The following is a 16457-nucleotide window of genomic DNA, read 5'->3' on the forward strand; positions in this document are numbered from 1 at the left end:
TGATGGAAATGAGAATTCTGTTGGAAATTAGTCTGGAGGCCATCCTGGTTACACTGGAAAAAAAACTGGCAGCATTTGTCCAGACTTTGTAAGAGGTTGAACTTAAATTGATGGACTAGTTTACTTAGTGGAGGAGGTTCAGAGTCAGTCAAGTATTTAGGCAGTGGACCTGAGTTTTACTGGCTACTTTGAGTGAAATTTGTAGTGACAGGAACAACAACAACAAAAAATAGGACAGAGATGAATGATTTTTTTTAATTCCCAGCTTGGCCAGATAAGGAACATGTGTAAATTTTCAGAAAGGAGAATGCAGTAATTAGAAGTAGCCAAGGATTTTGCACAGGAAAAATAGGAAAGATACATTAAGGGCAGCTAAGGAATCTCCAAGCCACTCCAAGCAACACAGGCACAAAGGTGTAGAAATGCAAATTTGTTTCAAAGACTTTCCTTTAAGAGCTCTGGGGTACCATATGTGCCCCCAAATATCTATGCATACTAGAGTAGTAACCTTCAAACATCTTCTAAAATTGGAACATAACGTCTCCAAATTCCGTCACAACATACCTAGAAGAAAACTAACTATAAAAATAACTTGCCTCCAGGGTTCCTATAAAAATAACTTTCTTCTCAACTTACTGGTGGAGTAGTTGCTTAGCATGGTCGAATGTGAACAAAATATTTTTAAAAAGTCTTCGAAAATAAAATAAGCTCAGTAATTGGATGAATTACTGTATTTCATTGAATATAAGACACTGATTAAAAATGTTATATTTTATTTATGTATATGAGAAAAAACTTGGTCACAATGTTAAATGATCACTAATTTTAAGACTATACCCTAATTTCAAAGATGTTTAAAAGATATATCTTTGGATCAATTAAATTTAGCACTAAAAACAGTATTCTTTACAAAAGTGTTAAACATTAAGTATAGTAAATTTGCACATATAATTAGTAGCACATTTTCTGGGGGCAGTACTGGGGATTGAACTCAGGGCCTTGTATTTGCTAAGCACAGGTGCTCTACCTCTTGAGACACAGCCTCAGCCCTCTTTACTTTAGTTTTTTTTTTCTACTAAGATATCACTTTTTTGCCAAGGAAAGACTCAGTCCACAATCCTCCTACCTCTATCTCCCAAGTAGTTTGGTTTCAGGTACGTGAACCATGTATGCCCAGCTTGTTTTTGAGATAGGGTGTTTCTAACCTTTATGCCTGAATTGACCTCAAACTGTGATCCTTACATCTCTGCCAAATGTAACTGGAATAGTTGCACATTCTTAAAAGCTACTTATCATTTTTCTTTCACTTTCATTTGAAAGGAAGAATAGACTGGAACTTACATTAATTTCTAGTAGATATCTTGCTCAAACTTTAAAACTTAATGATTTTCAATTTGAAAAGCATCTCATTTTAATTTCTAAAATCAGAGATCAAGACATGACATAAAGAAGGCCTACATTAAGTGCTTTAGTGTAGAGCCAGAAGGTAGAGTCATTCTTGAAGCCAGGTATCTTGAACCCTGCTCTGTGTTTCCTTCATAGAAATCAAAAGTCAAATCAATCATTAGCATTCTTTGGTCCAACACTACAAAGAAAGTAAATCAGTTAATAAAAATATCTGTCCACACCAAGTATACTCTTTAATGAAATAAAATTTATATGCCTGATTATTTGTTTAGCCAATCTATTCTACTTGTGCAACAGTTTTTGTTTGTTTGGGGATAGTGTATGGTTTTGCTATATTAGAATTTTATCCAACTTCTCCCAAAGGCCTTTACACATTTTAAATGGTGGAGATCATAAAATAATACCTAGTTAGTCTTCTGCCAAATAAGAATCTCACAGCAAGATACTACTGTACTAGACCACTTGGTAGTTTATGGAAGACTCCAGGAATTATGTAACGTTTCAAAACTTTTTAGCATTTTATGTAAATGGATCTAGAATTTGAATGTCAAAGCATGCTGAAAATCTGCAAACACTCTGCTCTGCTCTGGTTGCTTTGAAAGTGGCGATTATTCAATGAAGTCACTAATAGTCTATCTTCTCTAAGTGACAGTCCTTTCTGTCAAGGGGCTTCATAGGGCAGTCACCAGTATTAACTGAGAAAGACTCAGACCCCAGTTCATGGAGAGGAATTGGTTAGAGACATCAGCTGTGGGGTCCATTAAAATATTTCCAGATGTCTCTATTACAGAATTCTTTCTTGTGTCATTCAGCTCAACCACTTCAAAATCCATTTCATCTATTTCTCTGCATCCTCCCCTTCATTTTCTTCTTCATAGCCTAGAACTATAAGCCTGAGCTTTCTGGTCCTCACACTTTCTTTGCTGGTGCTTCAGAGGCGAGGTGGCTAATTTATACATCACAGGAAATAAAACAGCAGTGAATACTGCTGACCCCAAACAGGTGTATAGAACTACTGGCAAATCCGGGTATTGTCCCTGAAGAATTCCGATTACTGCAGGAATAGCCATATCTCCGAAGGAGGCACCAATTACAAAAAATGCTGCAGATTTCCCAGTTATGGTTGTGTACTGTTCAATCCAAGAAACACCACTAGGAAACGTGGTGGCCATTGAGGCCCCATACACTGAAGTTGCTATCCAGAGACAAAGTGGGCTCTTGTCAAACAGCACCAGAAATAAAGATGAGGTCAGACTGCTAACATTGCTCACCACAATCATGGTTCCAGGTTGTAAACATGTAGCAAAGAAGATTGCCAGGCCCCTGCAGGCTGCAAAGGTCCCCCAGAAGATGGAGTTCAAGCCAGCTGCTTCCTTTTCATCCATGCCAACATGAGTGGTTGCAAATGAGAAAATGTAAGAGCCATAGGTTATCTCAGCTCCAACATAAAAAAAGAAGAACAGGAAAAGGAGACAGAGAAGGGCCTTGTGGTATTTAGCTCTTCGATATTCCTGAGCAGATGCTGTTGATTTTTTCTGCCTTGAGCTTTTCTTAAAAAACAGAGCAAACAGAAAAAAAGAAGCTACTAGAATGTAAGTGCCAATGAAAACATAAGCCCACAGTAAATTCAGGTCATCAGGTACTCCAAATAGAAAGCCTGAGTCAGCTTCAGACGATCGGTTCAGGGCTGAAGGGAGAACGCCATTCTCTGTGTGGTTCTCAGCAGACACTGTGGTTGTACCGAAGGCCAGTTTAGCCAGAAGGGGAGCCAGAAAGGCACCCAAGGCAAAACTGAAGTGTAAGGCTTGCATGTGTGGAGCTCCTTTGTCTCCCCAAATCGCCAAGATGAGGACATTCGCACCTATCAACAAAAGACAGAGAAAATGGTTTAAATTATACACAGTAACTTAGTAATAAAACATCTCATTTACACTATCAGAAAGAGAATGAGTCCATAATTGCATAGCATAAGCACTGTTATTTCTAGTTTATTCATACATTGCTCTGAGTAAATTCTGTGAAAAGGAATTCTGACTCACTACCTTCAGAGAACAATGTGTTATAATGTCTCATACTCATATATGGATTTCTACAAGCTGGTCAACAGTTTGTGGTACTAGAGATCAGGCTTAGAGCCTTGTACATGTCAGGTAAGTGTGCTCTACTACTGAGCTACATTCCTAGCCCTCCAAAGATTTTTATAAAACAGGACTAACACCACACTAGGGGATAATATGACATACTTATTTATTTACAAGTATATAGATTTACAAATATATATATATATGTATATATATCCTAGTAAAATAAAATTTCACTAGGCAAAATTTTATTATCACATAGTGGCCAAATTACCAAAATGTCCTGTACTTGCAATTGAATTGGTAACCACTTGAGGAATATTATTTATTTATAAAGCAGATATAAAACACTTATCCTGTCATCTCAATAGATGCAGAAAAACCCTTTGATAAGATCCAACACCATTTCATGATAAAAACGCTAAGAAAACTAGGAATAGAAGGAAAGTACCTCAACATTATAAAAGCTATATATGACAAACCTACAACCAGCATTATACTTAATGGAGAAAAACTGAAATCATTCCCTCTAAAATCAGGAACTAGACAAGGATGCCCACCATCTCTACTCCTATTCAACATAGTACTGGAATTCCTAGCCAGAGCAATTAGGCAAGAAGAAGGAATAAAAGGAATACAAATAGGTAAAGAAACTGTCAAAATATCCCTATTTGCAGATGACATGATCCTATACCTTAAAGACCCAAAAAACTTTACTCAGAAGCTTCTAGACACCATCAATAGCTACAGCAAGGTAGCAGGATATAAAATCAACATAGAAAAATCATTAGCATTACTGTACACTAATAATGAACAAACTGAAAAAGAATATATGAAAACAATTCCATTTACAATAGCCTCAAAAAAAAATCAAACACCTAGGTGTAAACCTAACAAAAGATGTGAATGGCCTCTACAAGGAAAACTATAAACTTCTGAAGAAAGAGATTGAGGAAGACTATAGAAAGTAGAGAGATCTCCCATGCTCATGGATTGGTAGAATCAACATAGTAAAAATGTCTATACTCCCAAAAGTAATCTACATGTTTAATGTAATTCCCATCAAAATTCCAATGACATTCATTAAAGAGATTGAAAAATCTACCATGAAATTTATATGGAAACACAAGAGGCCACGAATAGCCAAGGCAATACTCAGTCAAAAGAACAATGCTGGAGGTTATCACGATACCTGACTTCAAACTATATTACAAAACAATAACAATAAAAACAGCATGGTACTGGCACAAAAACAGACATGAAGACCAGTGGAACAGAATAGAGGACCCAGATATGAAGCCACACAACTATAACCAACTTGTCTTTGACAAAGGGGCTAAAAATATATGACGGAGGAAAAGCAGCCTCTTCAACAAAAACTGCTGGGAAAACTGGTTAGCAGTCTGCAAAAAACTGAAACTAGATCCATGTATATCACCCGATGCCATATTAACTCAAAATGGATCAAGGATCTTAATATCAGACCACAAACTCTAAGGTTGATACAGGAAAGAGTAGGAAATACTCTGGAGTTAGTAGGTATAGGTAAGAACTTTCTCAATGGAACCCCAGCAGCACAGCAACTAAGAGATAGCACAGATAAATGGGACTTCATAAAACTAAAAAGCTTCTGCTCAACAAAAGAAATGGTCTCTAAACTGAAGTGAACACCCACAGAGTGTGAGAAAATATCTGCCAGCTACACATCAGACAAAGGACTGATAACCAGAATATATAGGGAACTTAAAAACTAAATTCTCCCAAAACTAATGAACCAATAAAGAAATGGGCAAGTGAACTAAACAGAACTTTCTCAAAAGAAGAAATTCAAATGGCCAAAAAACACATGAAAAAATGCTCACCATCTCTAGCAATAAAGGAAATGCAAATTAAAACCACACTAAGATTCCGCCTCACCCCTGTTAGAATAGCCATCATTAGCAACACCAACAACAACAGGTGTTGGCGAGGATGCGGGGGAAAAAGGAACCCTCTTACACTGTTGGTGGGAATGTAAACTACTACAACCACTCTGGAAAAAAATTTGGAGGCTACTTAAAAAGCTAAACATTGATCTACCATTTGATCCAGCAATCCCACTCTTGGGGATATACCCAAAAGACTGTGACACAGGTTACTCCAGAGGCACCTGCACACCCATGTTTATTGCAGCACTATTCACAATAGCCAAGTTATGGAAACAGCCAAGATGCCCCACCACTAACGAATGGATCAAGAAAATGTGGTATCTATACACAATGGAATTTTATGAAGCCATGAAGAAGAGCGAAATGTTATCATTCATTGGTAAATGGATGGAGTTGGAGAACATCATTCTGAGTGAGGTTAGCCTGGCCCAAAAGACCAAAAATCATATGTTCTCCCTCATATGAGGTCATTAGATCAAGGGCAAACACAACAAGGGGATTGAACTTTGATCATAAGATAAAAGCGAGTGCACACAAGGGAGATATGAGGATAGGTAAGACACCTAAAAAATTAGCTAGCATTTGTTGCCCTCAACGCAGAGAAACTAAAGCAGATACCTTGAAGCAACTGAGGCCAACAGGAGAAGGGGACCAGGAACTAGAGAAAAGGTTAGATCAAAAAGAATTAACCTAGAAGGTAACACACATGCACAGGAAATTAATGTGAGTCAACTCCCTGTATAGCTATCCTTATCTCAACTAGCAAAAACCCTTGTTCCTTCCTATTATTGCTTATATTCTCTCTTCAACAAAATTAGAGATAAGGGCAAAGTAGTTTCTGCCGGGTATCAAGGGGGTGGGGGGGAGAGGGAGGGGATGGAGTGGTTGGTAAGGGAGGGGGTGGGGGCAGTGGGGATAAATGACCCAAACATTGTATGCACATATGAATAATAAAAAAATAAAAATTAAAAAAAAAAAAACACTTATCCTGGACCCAAATATTCCAGGATCCTGGTGTGCCCATTAGAGGAAAAAGATTGCCTTTCAGAACCTCTACTGTCTGAGCATCTACAAGGTGAAAGACCAAGGCATCAAGTCTTTGGCTGTCTCTTTCATATTTTCAGATAAGCATGTAACTCCAGTCTGTTACTTTACAACAAACTAAGTCTGAAGTATAGTATATTTCCACAATCTGTCACATAATATTAGAGCTGGGTAGGGAAGGTTAGAAACTGGATTTTGCAGTAAACAAATAATCATGTGTGTCAACTAGCAGGTTTTGAAAGACATGATCACACATGGAGAATGTCCATGGTAGGAGACCACGAATTTTTTTTTGTGTGTGATACTGGGGTTTGCACTCAGTGTCTACGCTTTGAGTCACTCCGCCAGCCCTTTTTTGTGATGGGTTTTTTCAAGATAGAGTATCACGAACTATTTGCCCAGGCTGAATTCCAACCACCATCTTCCTGATCTCTGCCTCCAGAGTAGCTAGGATTACAGGTGTGAGCTACCAGGGCCCAGCTAGAGACCAAGAACTTTTGAGAGAGAGAAGAAAACAAACACAAGGAAAGTAGTAAAACACGAGTTTCTCTTAGCTCAGAGACCAGGGTGTATTTTAACTTATATATCTCCTTCTGTGCTTTCACAGCCAAATAATGTTTGCACACTTGTTTTAGCCTATAAAATGACCACTTACTCTTACTCTACATTGATAAAATGCTATGTGAAAATGAAAACCCACCTACCTGCCCTGGAGTTACCCACAAGAAGGGATCCTTCCCTGCCTGGATACTGTAACTCAACAGTGTCTCAGAGAACAAAATCCATTATGTTAATTTTATAGTTGGCTGTTCAGAAATTGGAGCTCTAACTGGCAAAAAGCATAGTTACTAGAAGGGTGGTTCTGACTGAGTGAACACATGACCAACTCAGTAAGTCTATACCATTTCAAGAGCATTGCAAGGTATTGTTTAATAATAATTCACTCAGTTTTGCTAGTAGAAAGTCCCCTATCACAGATATGACAGCAGAGGGCCACTAACCTGTATCCACAGCACCAACTGAAACACCAAAAATAGACATTGTCGCAATCAGCAATACTGCAGTCTTGCAGAAAGGGATAAGATAAAGACCAACTGTGGTGGCCAGCATTGACACCCCTGGAAAGAAAGGGGAGAATGTTAACTAAAAAATGGTATTTTCCAGGTGTGGTGGGATACACCTTTTTCCAATCTTCAGGCGGTTAGGGCAGAAGTATCTGAGTTCCAGATTAGCATGGGCTGCATAGTGAGACCCTGTTTCAAAACAAAACAAAACTCATTGACTGTCATGCAAAGTGAAAACCAGTGTTTACTTACCCAGAAGTAAAACATGATTCATACAGTCAAAAAGAACTCCACCAATCATAGAGCCACACAAAAATCCAGAAGCACGGCTCACGAAAATCATAGACAGGCCGCTAATATTGCGGTTCACATTTGTTGCCAAATCTTGAAAGGTGGGTCCGAGTATACCAACGCTCATTCCCTAAAATTAAAAAAAAAAAAAAGCTTTTTACTTAGAATCATTAAAAGAATATCTAAGAGGAAGTAAACTTTTCAACTATAAAAATGTGAGGTGGTGGTGGGGTGGCCAGGTGCCAGTGGCTCACGCCTATAATCCTAGCTACTTGGGAGGATGAGATTGGGAGGATCGTGATTCTAGGCCAGCCCCAACAAAAGTTCATGAGACCTCATCTCCAAAACAACCACAGCAAAATGGACCAGAGGTGTGGCTCAAGCAGTAGAGCGCCTGCTTTGCCCTGAGTTCAAACGCCAGTCTCTCCAAAAAATAAATAAATAAATAAATAAATAAATAAAAATGTGAGGAGGGAGATTACAAGGTGATATGGGGTAATACTTTTAAGGTCCCACAATCAGAAAAATGTATGATAATACTTTTATTACTAGAGCTATACATTCCTACGGTTTTTCTTCTATCCACAGTGCTCGAGTTTTAAAAAATTATTTAATTCCTCTGGCTTTTTGTTGCAATTCTTTTTCTTTGTGAACAATACATTTAAAAATTCTGCATAGAAAATTCATGAAATGTAATGCCAAATATTCTTGAAACAGTTTTGTTTATATATAACTTTTTAGATGTTAAAATTTTAATTATTTAAATATACTCATTTTTGATGTTGAAACAACATTTCTGCTATATAGAGTTCTTCCTCTGAACTACAAATACACAACATGCAGGTGATAAACAATTTAAGTATTTTCAAATCTACATTTTTCTTCAAAGAAATCCCAAAGCCATCAGAAGAACAGTATGACAGGCTTCCTTAGAAAATATTGCATAAACATGTATAAAATGACTTTAAAAATGAAATGTTACTGAAAGATAAAATACTGATAAATTAATTTAAATTTGGCCTAATACTATCTTCATATGTACCAAACTGTAATTGAACTTAATATGTCAACAACCACAACCTAAGTATATTCTTGTAACAAATACATAAATTTGGCCAAACATAGCAGCCAAGTTTTCAGTGAACAACAGACTGCAAACCATTCAGACAGACATGTCCAAATAAAAAAATGTTAATTTGCAATCAATCATGGCATATCTGTATGTCATTTCTCTTCTTGGCCTATAAATGCCGCCTGCCCACATGGCTGGGTGGAGTCCTCTCAATCTTTATTGGCTCAAGGTGCTGCCAAATTCATGAATTACTCTGCTAAATTTAAGTTTTTCTTTTACAGATTCACATTAGAAATGGAATCTTAAGTAGCCTCCCAGGGCCACAGAAGGATTAAGTGAATGTTCCATTCAGAATATCTTGTTTCCACTGATCTCACCCAGAGACTGGGGCTATGGGCAAGTTGTCTCTCATTTGTTTGCTATGAATTTGTGTATCAACTTCTCTAATTTCATTTGAGCATGTTTTTACTGGAGTAAATCCAGAACTACATTGGATCTGATAGTTATATACAGTTAGATGTCTCAGGTAGAATCTTGAAAATGGAACCCAACTAAGGAGTGTGGTAGTCTACTTTCTGGGACACACACTAACTTTAGGCACAATCATTATAAGCCAAGAGCCTGTGTACTTTTATGATAAAAATTGGTTAACCTTACTAGCACACTTTAGTGCTATAGTGATCATGATGGGGAAGTTTCTCCCGTAGATGAAATTGTTCACTCAAGAGAAGAAGTAGAAAAGCAAGGACCCAAATACCACAAAAGCAATGCCTTGAATTTTTTAATTGGTACACAGAGGCATTGAAAAGATTAAATGAATCCAAGTTCCCCTCTTTATAAGGCTCCTTACAGAAGGCATATGAAAAATTCTTAAAAGTTTTTCACAAATGTTAGTCAAAGTCTTTAGCCTACTGGGCAGGAAATTTTGTTCCATTGGCCAAAAATGCAATTCGGATCCAGATATTCTTTAATAAATTAGTGAATTTTATATTATTTACCAGATGCATGACCAACTTTACTAGTGACTGCTAAAAGACCTGTTTTTGCATTGATCTACCATTTGATCCAGCAATACCACTCTTGGGGATATACCCAAAAGACTGTGACACAGGTTACTCCAGAGGCACCTGCACACCCATATTTATTGCAGCACTATTCACAATAGCCAAGTTATGGAAACAGCCAAGATGCCCCACTACTGACGAATGGATCAAGAAAATGTGGTATCTATACACAATGGAATTTTATGCAGCCATGAAGAAGAACGGAATGTTATCATTCGCTGGTAAATGGATGGAATTGGAGAACATCATTCTGAGTTAGGTTAGCCTGGCCCAAAAGACCAAAAATCGTATGTTCTCCCTCATATGTGGACATTAGATCAAGGGCAAACACAACAAGGTGAATGAACTTTGATCACAAGATAAAAGCGAGAGTGCACAAGGGAGATATAAGGATAGGTAAGACACCTAAAAAATTAGCTAGCATTTGTTGCCCTCAATGCAGAGAAACTAAAGCAGATACCTTAAAAGCAACTGTGGCCAATAGGAGAAGGGGACCAGGAACTAGAGAACAGGTTAGATCAAAAAGAATTACCTAGAAGGTAACACCCACGCACAGGAAATCAATGTGAGTCAATTCCCTGAATAGCTATCCTTATCTCAACCAGCAAAAACCCTTGTTCCTTCCTATTATTGCTTATACTCTCTCTTCAACAAAATTAGAGATAAGGGCAAAATAGTTTCTGCCGGTTATTGAGGGGTTGGGGGGGAGAGGGAGGCGGCAGAGTGGGTGGTAAGGGAGGGGGTGGGGGCAGTGGGGAGAAATGACCCAAGCATTGTATGCACATATGAATAATAAAACAATTTTAAAAAAGACCTGTTTTTGTTTATGTCTGTGCAGATGATATATATATGTCTAATATCTATCATCTCCTTGTGATTTAATTGCAAAATTTGTCAGTAAGAATAATCACTAATAATAGCTAGCAGTTTAATCTCTCATATTTACAAGCAATAAAAGCACAAATATTAAAAGTAGGTGAGTTAAATAGGTATAAAATAGAATTCTCATGTAAAAGATGTTCTTCCCATGGCAAAATATTTTAGCATTCTTATCATCAAGAATTGAAAGATGAGGCTGAGAGAAATCTAACAAATAATAATTAAATTCTTAGGGCTATCAAAAAAAAAAAAAACAAGACCTAAAGGGACAGGAATAAATTTTGCCTCCTCTATAGTTTCTTATGACAGAAAGACTAATGATATTTGAAACTAGTAGTAAACATGTCTACCACATTGACTAGTTGTACTATAGAGAGCACATTCTTCCAGAAGTTATGATTCAGAAATTTGCCAATCTACACATTGTGGCAAAGCATTCACTGCTTCCTGGTGGTCACTAGAAATTGTCACTGAAGGGTAAAAATTCCAATTAATATATGAAACTAAAATTACTACAAACAACAAGGGGGAACCCCTACATGAAATTATACAAGGAAGATAAGATGTAGTTTTGATAAGGACAAATTAGAAGGTATGAAGATGTTTTGTTTTCTTAAGGGAAACTAGAGTAATTTTTGTGCTAAACTAGAATGACTGGTTGTTCTGAAATAAGAAGAAAGACTAGGACCAAAACTGGATGGATGAGAACACAGTAGAAGGTTTGTGGAAGATGAACCTTGTGAAAGAAATTTTGGTGTTACCAAGCTGGTTGAGATCAGAAGGGAATTATTTAGAAGTTTTTCTAACAATTGAGTGTTAATATCTAATGTACACGGCAAAACTAGAATTTGGTCCTGTTAAAACAAGGGTTTCTTGGAGTATTAGCTGATTCTTAAAAGGAAATTTTGAAAGTTTTTTCTTTATGTTTGAGGTACTTGGTCTGGGAAACAAAGCTTATAGGTTTCACCCATACAATTTCTTTGCTTCGTGTTATACTTAACTAGATTATTGATCATTTAAGGAAACTGAGTCCTCTCTATTAAAAGATTTAAGCTTCCTCAACAGTTATATAATTTGCCTTTGAAGTGGTAATATCACTTGAATTAAATGAAGGACTGTTTACTATGACCTGTGATCCTACTTTAAACAAGTATTTTAATCCTTTGGTATTTTTTTAAAAAATGTTTTTATTAGTATATGATAGCTATACAGGGGGTTTCACTGTGACATTTCCATATACAATATATGTATATTATAGCTTGGTTTGGCTTATTCCCTCCATTATTCTCCCTCTTTCCCCACTCCCCCTTTTAAAGTGACTTTGACAGTTTTCAATGTTCCATCTTCACATATGTATAGAAAGTACCTCAACCATAGTCACCTTCCTTTATCCTCTTACCCTCCCCCTCTTGCTATTACCTTACATGACCTGTTTTACATTCCTGTCCTTCATTGACCCTTTGATATTTTTGATGAACTCCCCAAAATCAAATTAAATTAAGTCTTTTGGCTGGAGGTGTGGCTGAAGAAGTAGAATGCTTGCCTAGCAAGTTCGAGGGCCAAAGTCTAAGTCACAGTACCATGAAACAAAATTACCATTTTAAGTCTTCTACTTGACCTTGAGTTAATGTGGGGATTTTCCAGATGGGCCCTTGGAATATATAAGATATTTCTCTTTATAAAAAGAGAGATATTAAACTAATAGGGTTTATTTGATACATTAAGGTATACGGGAGGCATTGTCAATCACTAAGCAATGCTAAAATCTCTTTGAATATGGATGTGTTATTAGTATGAGCTTCAGAAATTGTATGAAATGTTTAAGATTCTAACAGTCCTAGTATTACACTATTAGACATAATTTGAATTGATATTTTTATATTCCTATGTAAAGTCTGGCACAGGGGCCTCTGCCTGTAGTTCTAGCTGAGGCAGGATGATCAGTTGAGCCCAGGAGTTTGGGTCAGCATGAGCATCTTAGCAAGACCTCTTCTCATAAAAAAATGCTGGATTAACAAAACGGACCAAATGTTATCAATTGTATTACTACTGTAATGAACTCCAATCAGACCTTTACCTTGGCCATTTTAAATCTTGTCATTTATACAGAGTTAATTGCACAATCTGGAAATTTCCTGAGCCACTCTCAAGGACATTCATTGAAAGGACTCTGTCAAGTATAGGGCCCTGGTAACTTTAAGATCATTCCATTGCACTGAGTAAGAATTTTCAGATCTGATGAAGAAACTAAATACCTCATTAACCCAACATCAAGCAAAATAAGAAATACTCAGGAAATGACTGGGTAGATTTTCATGCTAAATTAGCACTAAAATTGTTAAGATATGCGATCTGAATGGATTCCATAAGACTGATCAAGTCTAATTACCTATTGCAGCCTATATAATAAACAGTCCTAAGTACCTCAATTGGAAAAACAAAATTCATATTTAAGGCTGGGCGCAGTGGCTCATGCCAGCAAGCCCAGCCCTCAGAAGGTGGAGACTGGAAATATTGTGGTTCCAGGCCAATTGGGCAAAAAAATAGTGAGACCCCAATCTCAACCAAAAACTGGGAATACTGGCATCTGCCTCACATATCATACATGGGAGGCAGAAGTAGGAGAATAAAGTTCTGAGTGCTCCTCCCTCCCACCCTGGTCCAGGGGGAAAAAAGAAACTAACAGAAAAACAACTACAGCAAAAAGAAGCTGTGTCATGGCTCAAGTAGTCAAGTGCCTGTCTGGCAAGCAGAAAGCCTGAGTTCAAACCATAGCACCACACACACAAAAAATCTTATTTAAGAGTTTGTAAATCTATTGCTAAGCATGGACTCAGGGATAGATCGAAAGACTGTCTGGTCCTTGCTGAGTCTTTAAAGCTTCCATTATTAACAGTTCTGCACTCAAAAGACTTCTTATGGAAAAGATGAAATGAACTATTGTGATAAAATAAGTATTTTTAATTGCAAAAAATGGCTTATAACCAATGTTTGGTTAGCCAAACATATAATTCTGGTTAAGGCAAGAAAAACTTCAAATAACATACTCCACACCTCCTGGATCATTTGAACACTTACAGATGAATTTTGATCACTTGCCAGCTTCCATGCAGATCTTCTGGTTGTATAGAGGCTTTGCCATGCAAAATGGCTGACATGTAGCTACGGTTAGTAGAAACATGTATTTCCTCATGGGAAATTCCAGGTGAAAGCTCCAGTGCTAGAGGTACTCATTTCACAGCACAAGTTGTAAAATAGTTAAATAAGGTATTACGAATACAATTGCATCAGGCAAATCTCCCAGAATGAGTTGATTACCTTAATCAAAGCTATTACCAGTTGGTGGCAATTGGATCCATTCCCACTGGAGAGCAGAGATTGACCTCTTGTAAAAGAGCCTCACATATCTCCCACTGTCATAAACTCTGACATAACTCAATACTGCTAGACTCCAGTGCATTACAGCAAAGCGCAGTTTCACTGGGTGAGAGAAGCCCTTCGTGACCCACCAACTGATGACAATCAGGAATTTCATGATTTGGAATTTTAACAGTGGATCTTTTGGAAAAACCACCAGTAAATGACTGCACTTGACTCTGTTGGAATGGACCATGACAGGCTTTTCTCTGAAGAAAACTCCAAGGCCTGGAGTATAAGCAATTCTTTATATGATGTCACAGCACCAAATCCAGTTGGCTTCCTTCTTACTACGTGAGGTTATGAACCCTTACAGCAAGCTCTAAAGAATTATTAAAAAGGTTTCCCACTTGATCTTGTCTGTGCAGACTTACAGTTTAACTAATTAACCTCTGCTCAATCACCACTAAGTGGTAGACTTTTCCAGCACCAAGGGCAGATATCGTGTCTGTGGAGAATTTGTGTATTCTGATTTGAATCTTATTCTTTGGCCTGGCACTCTCTCTTCTGAATAGTTTTCCCTGAAAGCTCCTATGCTTCCTATAATCAGAGACCAGAGCAGTCAATATGCAAAATCAGTACCCTCATTGAAGTAGATAAAGTTAGTTTTCCCTAAGAGAAAGTTTCTAAGTTCTTTTGCATTCACTCTCAGCAGTAATGGGGTACCACTTGTATAGAATTTGAAGCTAGCCTGTAAGTTAGAGGAAATGTTGGATCTTGTAGCCAATCAGACCTCCCAGTGGTTCAGAAGGGTGGAAGCCACTGTGTGAAAGGTAGATAAGAACAATAATGTTCATCAAAACCAATTAGTGGAACAAAATTTAGCTGTAGAGCTCATTGTTGCCTATGTTGAGGGCTTGCATGCGATGTTAAAGAACACTGAATGTTGTACCTAAACTTCCCTAGATTTAACACAAGGAGCAATAAAAAGTTGGCTGAGGAACTAAGAGATAGCATAGATAAATGGGACCTCATAAAACTAAAAAGCTTCTGTTCATCAAAAGAAATGGTCTCTAAACTGAAGAGAACACCCACAGAGTGGGAGAAAATATTTGCCAATTATACATCAGACAAAGGACTGATAACCAGAATATACAGGGAACTTAAAAAACTAAATTCTCCCAAAACTAATGAACCAATAAAGAAATGGGCATGTGAACTAAACAGAACTTTCTCAAAAGAAGAAATTCAAATGGCCAGAAAACACATGAAAAAATGCTCACCATCTCTAGCAATAAAGGAAATGCAAATTAAAACCACACTAAGATTCCACCTCACCCCTGTTAGAATAGCCATCATCAGCAACACCACCAACAACAGGTGTTGGCGAGGATGCGGGGAAAAAGGAACCCTCTTACACTGTTGGTGGGAATGTAGACTAGTACAACCACTCTGGAAAAAAATTTGGAGGCTACTTAAAAAGCTGGACATCGATCTACCATTTGATCCAGCAATACCACTCTTGGGGATATACCCAAAAGACTGTTACTCCAGAGGCACCTGCACATCCATGTTTATTGCGGCACTATTCACAATAGCCAAGTTATGGAAACAGCCAAGATGCCCCACCACTGACGAATGGATTAAGAAAATGTGGTATCTATACACAATGGAATTTTATGCAGCCATGAAGAAGAATGAAATGTTATCATTCGCTGGTAAATGGATGGAATTGGAGAACATCATTCTGAGTGAGGTTAGCCTGGCTCAAAAGACCAAAAATCGTATGTTCTCCCTCATATGTGGACATTAGATCAAGGGCAAACACAACAAGAGGATTGGACTATGAGCACATGATAAAAGCGAGAGCACACAAGGGAGGGGTGAGGATAGGTAAGACACCTAAAAAACTAGCTAGCATTTGTTGCCCTTAATGCAGAGAAACTAAAGCAGATACCTTAAAAGCAACTGAGGCCAATAGGAAAAGGGGACCAGGAACTAGAGAAAAGGTTAGATCAAAAAGAATTAACCTAGAAGGTAACACACACGCACAGGAAATCAATGCGAGTCAATGCCCTGTATAGCTATCCTTATCTCAACCAGCAAAACCCCTTGTTCCTTCCTATTATTGCTTATACTCTCTCTTCAAGAAAATTAGAGATAAGGGCAAAATAGTTTCTGCTGGGTATTGGGGGGCTGGGGGGGAGAGAGAGGGGGCGGAGTGGGTGGTAAGGGAGGGGTGGGGGCAGGGGGGAGAAATGAACCAATCC

At 37.7% G+C, this 16457-nt stretch overlaps 1 protein-coding gene across 1 annotated transcript in view; it reads right to left on the reverse strand.

Annotated features, from left to right (window-relative positions):
* Positions 1-756: 756 nt before the first annotated feature.
* LOC109700795 (sodium-dependent glucose transporter 1) overlaps positions 757-16457 on the reverse strand; it is a 153156-nt gene continuing 137455 nt past the window's right edge. Inside the window, 5 exon segments of the mRNA XM_074076705.1 lie at positions 757-2248; positions 2251-2288; positions 2290-3268; positions 7462-7578; positions 7777-7945. Coding sequence (XP_073932806.1) covers positions 2079-2248; positions 2251-2288; positions 2290-3268; positions 7462-7578; positions 7777-7945 — 1473 coding nt within the window. The 3' untranslated portion in view covers positions 757-2078.

This window comes from Castor canadensis, chromosome 1 (assembly GCF_047511655.1).
Source record: "Castor canadensis chromosome 1, mCasCan1.hap1v2, whole genome shotgun sequence".
NCBI classification, from domain to species: Eukaryota; Metazoa; Chordata; class Mammalia; order Rodentia; family Castoridae; genus Castor; species Castor canadensis.